Source organism: Cololabis saira, chromosome 3, assembly GCF_033807715.1.
Source record: "Cololabis saira isolate AMF1-May2022 chromosome 3, fColSai1.1, whole genome shotgun sequence".
NCBI lineage: Eukaryota > Metazoa > Chordata > Actinopteri > Beloniformes > Belonidae > Cololabis > Cololabis saira.
In genome coordinates this window covers 12173691-12186986 of record NC_084589.1, presented here as the reverse complement: position 1 = coordinate 12186986, position 13296 = coordinate 12173691, and the positions used below count along the sequence as shown (strand labels likewise).

Here is a 13296-nt window from a genome sequence, read left to right as displayed (position 1 = left end):
ATACAAAATTATTGTTTAGAAACTTTTATTGACAAAATTAGGAGTGTTTTTCATATATATATATATATATATATATATATATATATATATATATATATATATATAATAACCACTTCAAATAATAAAAAGGTTTATGTGTATTAGGTTATATGTTAGGCATTAAAGGGTTCATATCATTTTAACCTGAGGTGCATTAAAGTCACATCTCTATATGTTCAGTTTGCTAAAAGAAATATTATTTTCTCAAAGCAAAAATCTAAACTTTATCACACTACTGATATAGCTGTCTTTTAACACTTGTGAAGGCCTGGCCTGCATGAATGACCCTGCACCTCTTCACTGATAAGCGGCTGCAGCGCTTCTTAACGCAGCTCCGCTGCAGCGGCGCGTCCACTTGTTGCGTTCAGGCGCTCCGGCAGAGTCGCGCTATTTAAAGAGACAGAACACCGGCAACAACATGGCACACGGGCTGGTCAGACGGGAGTCGGTGGAAACGGAGATGCACGAGTCCCAGGACAAAGGGAAAACGTTCGTGTACACCAAAAAGAGGGGATACGATGTCACCCGAAACCCCTACCTCAACAAGGTGAGCGCCCGCGGACGTTTGTGAGAGTTTAGAGGTTGTTTCAATTAACAACAGCCGGTGACAAGTAAGCTGCTGGCTTCAGGTGCTCCCGGAAATATGACAACCTCAGAGAAAGCCCCTAAGTTATCATTTGATTAAAAATAGTTTATGAATATGAATAAAAAGCGGATGTTGACTTTTGTAAATAACGAAGTTTAGTTAACTCTCAAGTTACGTAGATGACTAACGGTAACGGGTTTCTGACACATTATTGTTGTTAAAACATGACTGTAATTTCTTAATTTAAGTATTCCACCAAGCTAGATTGATCCACATGATAATTAACATTTTCCTATATACTACTACATAACCAGTGTCAGTCACAACAAGTATTTGCGACATTAAACGTTTATTTATCGTTTGTAATCGGCTTCCTTTCTTGAATGTGTTCCGGTGGCGGAGCCAGGGATAGGTCCGTGAACGCCGCAGCGGCCCGGACGTCAGGGTATCAGCTTTAGACCCGGTTATATTTAGAGTTAAAGAGACCAAACGGTGCTGTCGCTGCAGGGAGGCTTTGTTTACTCCGACCTGTTGCTGTTCAGGGACAACAGGGAACAAACACGACCACTATAACATTATTTAACAGATTGCACCAGAGGTTCATAAAAATTGAGGATAATATGCATATTCAAGACAATATGACTGTACAAGATGAATTAATTTCTTCATCTTGGAAAAGGAAAAATTAAAAAAACGGGAACAGTACTCTGATATAAGTCACCTAATCATGCAATAAATAATGCTGAGCCACTTCCTCTTACATCATGAGACACAGCCATGACTTAGCATGTTTTCACTAAAGAACGGGCCTGTCAGTGTAATTTCTGCTGTGACTGTAAGCACACAGTTGGACTGGTGTATTTACCCCGTACCATTCATAAATGCATCACAAGCAGAGTGTGGCAGCTTTTTCCCTTTCTAGTACTCTCTCCAGTTTAACGGGCCTCAGAGGTCAGACTTTTATTTCCCAAGCTCAGTTTTATGTCAGGTGTGTCCTCTAACCCTGAGTCAGCTGCCCTTTGTCAGTTTCAGTCATTTAAAAACTCTTGCAGAGTGTATTGTTTCTATCTGAATGGATTTTCTAGCCTCTCATTGGCCAAATCTAGTTCTCTATTGTAACTATAGCCCTATTACTTAATCTATTGTAGTTTATTCATTCATTTTTAGATATGGCACAAAAAAAAACCCACTCAGATGTCCAGAGCGTATTTACACACAGAGAGCTGCTCTGAGCTGATAATGTTGCATGTATCTTGTTTATCACCACAGTTGTAGAAACTACCAGTCAGAGTGAGATAGTGGAGTTCAGACGGGGTTGTTATCTGTGGTGTGATGGGTGGCGAGCTGGTGGCTCTACAGCGGCCGTTTGTTTGGCAGGATAATGACTCCCCCCATGACATCAGATGTTGAAAATCAGCTCTGTCGGTTTGTTCTTCCGTGTGTAAGTGTGTGCAGTATTGTGATGTGTGTATACATACAAACGCTGCCAATATTTGACCTTTATTTAATAAGGTACATGTGCTGGTTGGTTGGTGTTTCTCAACACCACGTCTGCTGAGTTTGGGCATACATTGTAGTCTCATTCTTGCCAAGTTTGACTCACCTGATCATGTTTCCGAGGCTTTTATTCTTTTCTTTTCCTTTTTTTATTCTATTCTTTTCCAAGGGAGCGTGGGTCTCAGTACAGAGGGGGCGGAGCATTCTCAATGGGCCCTTATGATAGTCATTTTAACATTCAACAAAACCTCATCCTGCCCATCAAACAACATTTATGCTCACGAAGCAAGCCTATAGGCCTATGCTGCAGAAAGCAGAGTAAAGTCACAAACTTGTTCAGAAGAACAGACACACATAGGCCTGACAGCTGTCAATCACACGGCGCTGAAAACTCAGATAATCACGGACTGACTCAGTTCCATCTTTGATACAGCTTAAATACAAAAAAAACATAACTGGTCTAAAATTACACAATCTATTTAGATAGATATAGACACAGCCATCTATAGGGCTGGGCGATATATCGAGATTTTAATATATATATCGATATATTTTCAAACGTGATATGATACGAGACAATATCGTTTATATCGATTAAAAAAAATAAATAATAATTTTTATTTTTTTTATTATTTTTATTTATGATTTTGATATAGCTTATTTTGTGACAAATTGACTTGAATGTTTTATTTGAGATTTGCACAAATGTTTTGTTATTTGCACAACTGTCAACCTCAGTGGAAAAGTCTGCCTGTTACTGTCTACATTGTATTAATTGCACAGTGTATTTTAATTTAATTGTTATGCAGGAAAGGGATATTTGTTTTATTTTATTCAAGAAGCATTTTTATTGTATTTATGCAGGCAGTTTATTTTTATTTCATTTGTTTTATACATTTTGATATTGTGCAGATCTCTGTTAATAAAGGAACCTGTGTGACATTTGGCACGAGGCTTTGTATTAAAACTGACTGTTTTTTTAAGGGTTTGCCTCAAAAAATGAAGCTAACAGAGATGCTATGCTATAATGCTTTGGGGGAAACCCCAATTATGGCACAGAAAAAATATCGATATATATCGAGTATCGCCATTCAGCTAGAAAATATCGAGATATGACTTTTGGTCCATATCGCCCAGCCCTAGCGGTCTATATCATCATTTTGAGCTCTATAATAGAGAATAGACTCGGCGGTCTAGTTGACAACAACACAAACATTCAAATAGGCAGGTGGTCAAAGCTACCACAACATTCTGATAAAGAAATTATTTATGAAGCTTACACTGACTTACCAATGGCAGTTGACTCTTCCATAACCCTTGGCCCGAACAAAATAATCCAGGTAACGTGGAAAACAGGGTAACATTCAAAACTTTGTACATGCTTAGTCCTTTTAAAGTTTAGCGCTCATCTCCTTCATAGCAGCAAACTTGCCGAGTCTGCAAATTGGCTGTAACTGTTACAGCCAATCAGCGTTGGCTCACAGCCCCGATGCGTTCAGGACAGTTGTAAAGTAAGACTTAGCCTACACTGGCCGCACAATGCACATTTTATTGTTATTATAGCCTACAATGTACGATTATAGATGAACGTATCACACAAAACGGGGCCCTATCATTGGGCCCTAGGAGCTTGTTGGCCCGGTGGCGACCGCCCCCTCGCTCCCCCTCTGGCTCCGCTACTGACCTAGACCTCAGCAAGAACTGGGCTCTGACTGCAGATTGTTAGCCAAAGGTCCTGGTGGAGCTCAGTTAGAGTCCTCATGTAATCATTTTAAATGTTGTTTTGGTAGAAATGTCAGACACGTGGATGGATGGACAGATTCACTCACCATGAATGCACGGTAGCACTAATATGCACCATAGCTTAAGACAAGCTAAGCTAAAACAGTTCGGCTATGGTGTCCGTGGTTCAGTAGACGTGTTCCAACCCGTCGCCAGGCTTGGTCTTTCCTCCCATTTGCCTTTTTTTGGTTTAATCAGGGATGGTTGGGTCAGTTACTGCCAAGATGGCATTGCTCAGGATCAAAACCAACTTTAGACACGCTCTTCAGAGAGCCGTTCATCGGTGATGTCATAGTGAGTTTGTCCACTTGTTTTTATACACCTGATATCTCTGGTAGACTGTACGTATACATAGAGGTATGTTTCTGTGTCTCATTTGTCGTCTGCCATGGTTGGTTATCTGGCTACATCTGCAGATGTTTTTTCAATTTGTCCACAACAGAAATAAAAGCCTCACATAATCTGCAGACCCAGGCTAGCCAAGGTCAGCGTCATAAAACTTAGTTCTATTTTTTAGACAGGGTAATTACAAAACAATCCAAGATAAAAAAGTAGAAATGAAAGTGCAGAATTGTGACAAAGGCTCACTCCAGATTGCAGATATGAGGGCTGAAACTGAAGGGCAGGTGATTTGTACACGCGGCATGAATCGGAGTGGAGATTCATATTTTCGGAGCGGAGCAGAGCGTATTTGCATGCAAGCAGGGACGTTTGGCTGAGAAATCAGAGATGTGGTGCAGAGCAACTTAATGTTAGACTTTGGGAACAAGGAAAATGTTCACTTGTGATTAAGGACAATAATGTGGCCAAATACAGATCAGGAAGAAGAGAATCAGACATGGTCGACCTCAGACTGCTGGCCAGCTGAGTACTTGTATTCAGCAAGAAATCACACAGACTCAACCAAAGAAAAACCCTAGGCAAAAACTTATATCATCATTCTCAAACAATCTACAAGTTCAGTTTAACTCAAAGTTTATAAGTTAATTTATTTAAAAGTATCACAAACAAAACTTTACAGTGTCACTTTGAAACATATTTAGCTAAATTACCTTAATATATCAGAGATCACATCATATCACTGTTTTTCTACATTGCACTTTCTGCTGTGTCATGCTTACTGGGGCATTTGTGCACACGGAGAGATTTCTCTCTTGCAGCATAAATGAAGCAGCAAACAGGACAGTGTGTGCCACTGTGCCAAGATTTAACTCTTTGCTTAACAGCGACACGTCCTGACTGACCTGCGCAAACCGCAGGTTGTTTTCACGTGCAAAAGCAGTTTGGACTCAGGGCGTGACAGCCTGTAAAGTTTCTCTCTTTGGCCCTTTCAGTTTCTGTCTCTGCCCACTGGTTTCAGCTTTTTAATAAGTTTAGCAAATGTCCGCCTTTCCTTTTTTGCTGTGTTTTCACTTTACTGGTGAACCAGTGGTTGCTGATTTCTATGGCAGCGTTTTACTTTGTGTGGTCATTCTCTTTCTTGGTATCTGAGTGTTTGCAGTAGAGGGCTGGACTCATCGTCAGTTTCATGAAGTTATCCTCGGTTTTTGCTGTTTTTCTACAAGCATCTGTTCTTTGAGACGCTGAAACAGATCGTACCTGCTGCCTTAGCCAAGGTCTGCTGGCCAACGTGTTATCTGAATGCATTGGTTTAAAGATGCCACTGGGCACATCGGTGCCGGCGACCTTTGACCTGAAGTGCTGCCGTGTCAGATCTGTTGTTTCAAAGGTTATCGAGATCTTGATGCTGTTGCTTTTGTCCTTTGAACATTTGTACTTGAGGTCCATCTGACGTATGAATGGACTGGAAAAGGAGGCTCCATGTGAGGTTGGCTGCTCGTTCCATGTTGGCCTCATGTAAATTGCCCACTCGTGCTGCGCTTATGTGGTTAGCCCAGCGGGACCCTGTTGAGAGACCCGTTTTGGGCCAATGCCCAGTCATTACCCATGTTCCTGAGACAGAGCCGTCTGGGAGATTTGCGAGGCCCTGTGCGAAATGGCCGGGGGGGGGCAACATTTTGGGGTTTTTTCGGGTCGGATCGGGTGTCTATATGCGCAATTTTAACTCTCCAATTAGCAAAATACTGGTACTGATACTGATACAAACACATACACAAGTTTCATTATGAAGCATTGCATTGACAAGACATGACAAGTCAAGATATTTTTTATAGTAATGCCTGTTTATTACAACATTGGTCACACACAAATAATCTTACATGAATCAAATCAGCCTGTTACTGAGAGCGACTTATCCAGTATATTAGTGACATAGGGGCCTAACTCAACTGACATTATATAGTTTGTGTTTCATTCCAGTTCTACCCAAAACAAAATTGCCCCATAAGTTAACACATTAACAAACATCATCATCATCTCTTGCCTCGACGCGGGCCCCGCGGCTGCTTGAGACCCGGTCGGATTGGTAATTTTTGTAACAAATTTATCAAACGAACCTTTCAGAGAGGCATTAAACTCTTCCATTTTCTTTAGTTTTTTTCTTTTTTCATTCCCTGATGGAAATTTCCTGAATCTGTCTTGTTCTCTTGACATTGTGTGACAGTTTGTTCCACACTCCACCCGTCTGGATCAGAGCACCTTGTGTCTGCGCTTGGTCTGACGCAGTTGTATTGAACAACAGACACGCGCAGCTATGTAGCGACAACAATCAGCAAGCACATCATTGCACATATATTAATTGATATGCCAGACTAGTACACATTTAGGTCTGTAATGGAACGTGACTGTTTATTTATAAGGGAAAGAAGAAAAAAAAAGTCAATCAAGTCAATATATAAGGGGTTAGCCTACATGCTTTTTGGTGTCACATGATGACTCTGTGATTTGGAAGTTGATTCAGAGAAAATAGCTTAACTGGTCCGATATGAATTACATCCTTTTTTAAGTCCTCTTTTGAAACTACGAACATGAGCGCCCGTCACAGCAGCCAATCCAGACGCCAGCGCTCTGGGCTTCAGGTTTTAGCCCTGGAGTTCTGAGCTCCAGCGCTTAAACCCGGCCCATTAAGCGGTTTGTTTACTTATCAATTTACACCTTCGGACACTAAATGGACCCAGTGTAAGCGCATGGTCTTCCAGAGGGCAAGATATAGTGATCTGAATTCATGTGGATTCATGACCAGCCAACCTCCGGAGACATTAAACTGTATTTTATATGTTTGGATCTAAGTGCTTGAAGCTAGATGCCAAACATGCCTCTGATGCCTTTAACGGTGGGATAAAACACGACTACAAGACTGAAAAGGCCATTTTAAAACAAACTGTTTGCTGAGGGTGTTTTTCTTCCTCCCTTTACTTTCTCCGTCCGTTCTTTTTAGTGGCGTAAAGAGTGAATGTTACAAGAGCCGCAGTCCTTTGTTCTTCAGTTTACAAGGTAGCTTTTCATCTCGACTTGAAGCTGCTTGCCCTAAATGACCTCACAGTTTTTGTTGCTTTGGGAGAAAGTGCGGCTTAATAAGATTGATTATGTGAGTACAGAAACTTTGATGAGGAAACAATGTCACAACTCTTGTTATTTTCCCTGACGATCAAACTGAGCTGAGCGCAAACCCACTTGTCCAGCCCAGTGAAAATAACAAGAATTGTGACAGAACGTTAAGTGTTGTTTGTGGTGTGAAAAGACAAAAAATTAGGAAATAAAGTACAATCCCAAATCAGAAAATGTTGGGATTAAATGGAAAATATAACTAAAGATGCAGTAAACACTTATTATTATAACCTATTGAAATCATCTGTTTGAAATAACATCATCATTTCTTTCCTTCACTTCCTCACTTGACACTTATTTGACCCAATACCAACTTGTTTGTGTAATGTGTTGCAGACCAGACATGCAAAAACAAATGAATTTAAAGGGGACCTATTATGAAAAACACGTTTTTTCTTGCTTTAACATATATAAAGTGGTCTCCCCTCAGCCTGCCAACACAGAGAAGGAGGAAAGCAACCAAATTCTGCAGTGTCTGTACAGCCGCCCGGATGGGCCGTCCAGTGTGATGTGGATCTACGAGCCGTTCAGATTCTGCTCCTGTCGTTACGTAACGACGGGTGCGATTTACATAGGTTGGCCTCCGATGCGTGAAACCACGGCCACAACTAACTCCGCCGGCCAGAGCTTCCTCCATTTTTTCGTAGCGGTGTATCGCGTCATTCAGGCAGCCAATCAGCACAGAGCCTCATTATCATAGCCCCGCCCACTCAGAATCCCACATAGATAATGAGGTTAGAGAATGGGAAGATAAACACATGGCTCAGAGGCTGAATTTCTAATTTATTTAGCAAAAACAATCAAAAGTTTGTTTTTAAGACATTCAAGGCCTGTTTAAAATAGGTATTAGATGCCATAATAGGTCCCCTTTAAGGTAGCAAGAAAAAAACATTAAATAAAAGTCTAAGTAAACGTAAGAATTAAAAATTTTTTTTTTAATTATTTTGTTTTCTGAATCGTCCGAGCGGTTTCTGATTTTGGTCTGCAGGTGTTAGACGCTCCATCGGTCGGCCCAAGTGACCCCAAACACAGGTGTCCTTAGACACATGCAGATGAGCGTAACAGCAGAAAAAAGGCTTCTTATGCTGTGAGGCGAGCCCTCCACCGTCGGCCCGATGCGTGAACGGGGGGTGGAGGAAGTTGGATGGGAAGGTAGGAAATGAGTCCTAAGGCGTGCTAGTGGCCCAGTACAGGCAGGCCTCTGTGGCTCAGGCAGTGGCGCATTGTCGCCCTCCTCCTGATTTCAGCCGTCCCCAGGGCTGAGGTGTGTTTACCTCTCCCAGCTGGTCCATCCACCTCTAACAGGAGCCAGTCACAACACACCCTGCTAATTGATGCTGAGGGATACGGCGCTGAAAGCGGCCTGTCCTCACATCGGCGGGCTTCGATTTCCTTTAATCCCTCCACACATGCTGCAGATGTATGCACACGCACGGCCTCTCTTAAATCCCTGCGTCCCCCCTTCCCCCCCCGAGGCTGAACCGGACATTATAGGTGTGTTTTGCTGTGCAATAAAGAGATGAAATGGGGCGCGAGGTGCAGAAAGGCTCCTCTGTGGCGGTGAGCGGGCCACTGGCCTCATTCCACAGACGTCCTCTGTCTCTCCGCTTGATCACATCTTAATGAGGCATCTGTGTGCATCTCGGCTCTCAGTACGACCCTCTGATGCCGGTTCGGCCCGCCTCTGCTTTCAAAAACAACAAAAACAACAACAACAACTTCCTTTTTAAAAAAAAAACAGTCTTAGCCTGCAATCAGAGATGCAGTTCCAGCTCGACGGCTGAGCGGAGCCTCTGGTGAGTTGGCACCCAACAGATGCCCTTTCACTGGATCTGAGCTGTGGGCGAAGGCGACTGGAACAAGTGCAGTCAGTCATAAAGGCTGAGGAGAACAAGACCTGGCAGCTCTGCTCTGTTTGTTGACCTCTTTAACTCGACAGTTTCGCCGCCACTGTCTGCCGGGCAGATTTTACTTGTTTACACAGCAACAATAATTTTTTCTGAATAGCGGATAAAAGACTCACAAAGAACGGCCCTCCAAGTGTAGCACAGAGTGAGGAGTAGGGTTGTCATTCATCCTTATCCTTTTATTGCTAAATCCCACAAAAACTCACAGCGATGCTCTTGATTAAACTGTAAGTTCTTCTTTATTGGGATCTGTAAATAGCAGCGCTCATGTCCAGACGGCGACCACAGGCTCCACATGTGACGTAGCGGGGTGAAACAGTAAAGTTAAGAATCTGTGTTTCTGGACTGTGGTGTATCTGATTGGGTTTAGAGGATGTGACGGTATGCTTAGGGGGGATTGTCCTGATAACCCTCCGTGGCAGCTGGAGCTCATTAAAGAGTAACTCTGGTTTGGCTGCAACATTTTACCCCCGGAGAAAAGCTGTTTTTCCTCCATCACCATTAGATTTTCCTTTAAACGAGACGAGTACATTCAGCAACAAACAAATTGGAAAATGCTTTTAATTTGGATGTGGAAATATTCTCCTTTTGTGTCTCTGAATCCCCCTCTTTTTTTTTAACCAAATGTTTTGGGAGTTTTCTGCATTTATCTCTGCTCAAGCGTCCTTCTCTGCTGTGCTATCAACACGCCAGATTGTCTGGGAAATCCTCTGACTGTCACGACGGAGCAGGAGCTTTAAAGCAAATTTCACAGGCATCTCTTGAGTTGACGAAGGCAGAAACAAACGATGAGCTTCTTAAGGTCCTTGTTCTGGCAAATGACACGTTTGATCCCGTGACTCCTAACAGGACTTTTCCTTAAGCACTTCCTGTCCTTGATTGGATTAACTATGATGAAACTCAGTTCCCTCTTTAACAATATATGTAGTTACACTAATGCTCAATAATGCACAATAAACAAACAAAACAATTTCATTTATTTTTCCCATTTAGGTACTGCAGTCGTTTAGCTAACCTTTGAGGTTCACATTGACCTCTTTTAGAAATTGTTTTCAACTTCTGATGAAACAATTCAGTTCACCCATGATCACCCTCTATTTCTATTTATCTACTGTTGTTTTCCTGATTTACATTTCATTCATTCTGTGTCTTATATGTTGAGGCAAGGTGATGGAAGCAGGAAAGGGAAAATGTGTGTTAAAGGCCCTGTCCCAATACACCCACTACCCTTAGTTTTCAGCCCTACCCCTAAATTTTGCGCCCAATTCCTCTTTTCACCTAGTGGTAGGGGTTTAAACGAGGTCTAGTGGCTATGAATCTGGCCCTATGGAGCGAGGGTTTTCAGATGCACACTAGCTGACCTAGGGCCAGAAAAATTTCCCAGAATGCTTTTCGTCGTCATTTGCGGACTGAATAAAAAAAAAAACATGGCGGACATTTCTTATTTTTTAGTGAATAAAATCAATATTTTGAGTTAGTTTCTGCCTAAAAATGCGTTTTGATTACATTTCTAGCGAGAAATATATATTTTACTTTCATAATATTCACTCAGTGAATGTACATAATCACTCGTTTGCCCGTTGTTGCAAAGATCACGCCAGAATAAAGGCTGATTTATGGTACCGCATTAAATCGACGCAGAGCCTACGGTGTAGGTTACGCGGCGACGCGCGCCATACGGCGTACCCTACGCCGTAGGCTCTGCGTCGATTTAATGCGGAACCATATCCCAATCAGCTCCCACGCCGGCAGGCATCATCATCCCGAAATTTTCGGAGCAAATTTCCTAACAGGCGTAGCTACAACTGTTTCAGATTTCATAGATTTCATCTATTAAACCAACATTTATTTTCCTAAATGATTTCAGCCAGCGGTAATTCTCCACAGAGCTGCAGGTTTCTCCCCCGGACGACGGCGCAGGTTTTTTTTTTTTAAATATTTTTTATCCCGGTTTTTTTCCCATTTTTTACCACCCCGTGCTCCTACCTACTGACAGTCCTGGGCATTGCCATCCTCTACCAACCCCGGGAGGGCCCTGCACTGAGCTCAGGTCTCCTCCTTTACTTGAGGAGTGAGCAGGCCGCATCTTTTCACCAGACAGGGTGGGGTTTCTCCGGCCGAACGTAGCGCGTGGAAGGATCACGTTATTCCGGCCGGATCCTCCCCACCCCATCTGGCGCCCCGGTTGGCCAGAGGGGGCATGTATAGCCCAGGACTGTTGCATGTTTTTGTGAGGGTAGCTCACATTAGCTACCCAGGGGAACACGGGGAGAACATGCAAACTCCACACAGAAAGATCCTTTCGCCAACCCCACCCATGGTGTGGGCACTGAAGTCATGGGGGAACTAACACGCACTTCAGCACCCACAGCGTCCCCCGGCGGGAATCGAACCCAGGACCTTCTTGCTGTGAGACCGCTGCACTACCAGCTGCGCCACCGTGCCCCCACGACGGCGCAGGTTGACCTGGCCGTGAGCTGCTGCTGTTCCGAGCCGGCTTTTCTCCCAAAACATCGGATCAAATTTCTTAACAGGCGTTATTTGGATAAACTGAGCCCAGGTTGGGGATCTTAACGGTTACTTTTACGCCTGAAAAAATATTAAAACTTAATAAAGTGGCATATTAACAGCGCTACAGCTGAAATTAAAACAGCTTTTGCCTCTCGGCTTCCTGATATGGTGTGACGTATGTGCAAACGTAACTACGCAGTCGTTTACGTACCCGAACGTAAACCACGCAGTGACGTAGCAAGCAAAATTTAGGGGTGGTGCTGAAAAGTAGGGGTAGTGGGAGTATTGGGACTGGGCCCTGGGAAGATTTCAAGTGCCCTAAAATCTGTGGTTTCTTTTTTAGGGGTAGTGGTAGTGAGGGAGGGCTAGTGGTAGAAAGTAGGGGGTGTATTGGGATTGGCCCTATATCTGACTGAAGGACTCCTGGGAGGCAGTTTGGTAGTCAAACCAACAACCCTCCTACAGAAATACACTTCTGAGCTTCTATTGTTTGCTTGTTTACATATATAGTATACTTATACTTGTATAATACTAACGGGTCACATGTTTTCACTGCACAACCTACAATTAAAAGACTTTATGTCAGTTTTGTTTGAGGGGTGGTCATGAGCGTTATGGATGATTTAATGTGCATGATTTCCGGTCCTCCTTTTTTCTCATTTTCTTCTTTGTTGTCTCTTGTTGTTTTTGTTGTCTTTTCAGTGTAATTTATGTTTTGTTTCAAGTTTATTAGGTTTATTTTTTGGTTAAGATTTGTTGCATGAATGAACATTTTAAACTAAACATTTTTCCATGTAAAACTGACAGTAAAGAAACATGAACAAAGAACAGCAACATCATTGTTAATCCGTTCAACATGTTCTGTCCCCAAGGCGTCTGTCCCCACTTCTTCAAATGAATAGTGTTTATTGGGAAAACATTAATGTCTTATACCAACAACATGTTAAAGAAGATCAGTGAAATATCTGACGCAAAACACGTGTTTACAGCTCCGTTCGTAGAAGCTGATTCTCTCTCCTTCTGAGGTCTCTTATGTAAAACCATCATCAGAGCTGTAGCAAACGCTGTTATACGTTTACGAATTGCACCAGTACTGGGAATTAAAAGGACCAATAAACTAAACTAAACGTGGGTGGTGATAATGGTCGGACCCTTGAACAGTTGAACTCATATCTGATCTGTGATGTCACAGTAAACCTGAGCCTCTCACTGAGCTTTACAGATGGCCGATACCTCCACCATGTGCATCCAAGCACAGGAAAACAGATTTATTTTCATAAGCCCCCTTAGATTATGAAACAAAGTACGTTTTACAACTTGGACCTCTTTAGTTTTTGCCTCAGTTACGTTGTGAGAGGATAACTGTACTTTCCGGGGACCGTCATCATACATACTGATCAGAGAGTATTTTTGTCAGGATGAGCAGATACTCGTCTGAAACTCTACAGTGTGTGAATTGGGGGCGGT

The 13296-nt window shown here is 42.6% G+C and overlaps 1 protein-coding gene across 1 annotated transcript in view; it reads left to right on the top strand.

The window, feature by feature from the left end:
- Positions 1–387: 387 nt before the first annotated feature.
- Positions 388–13296, top strand: part of me1 (malic enzyme 1, NADP(+)-dependent, cytosolic) — a 111195-nt gene continuing 98286 nt past the window's right edge. The window contains exon 1 of the mRNA XM_061718211.1: positions 388–586. Coding sequence (XP_061574195.1) covers positions 458–586 — 129 coding nt within the window. The 5' untranslated portion in view covers positions 388–457. The remainder of the gene's footprint in view (positions 587–13296) is intronic.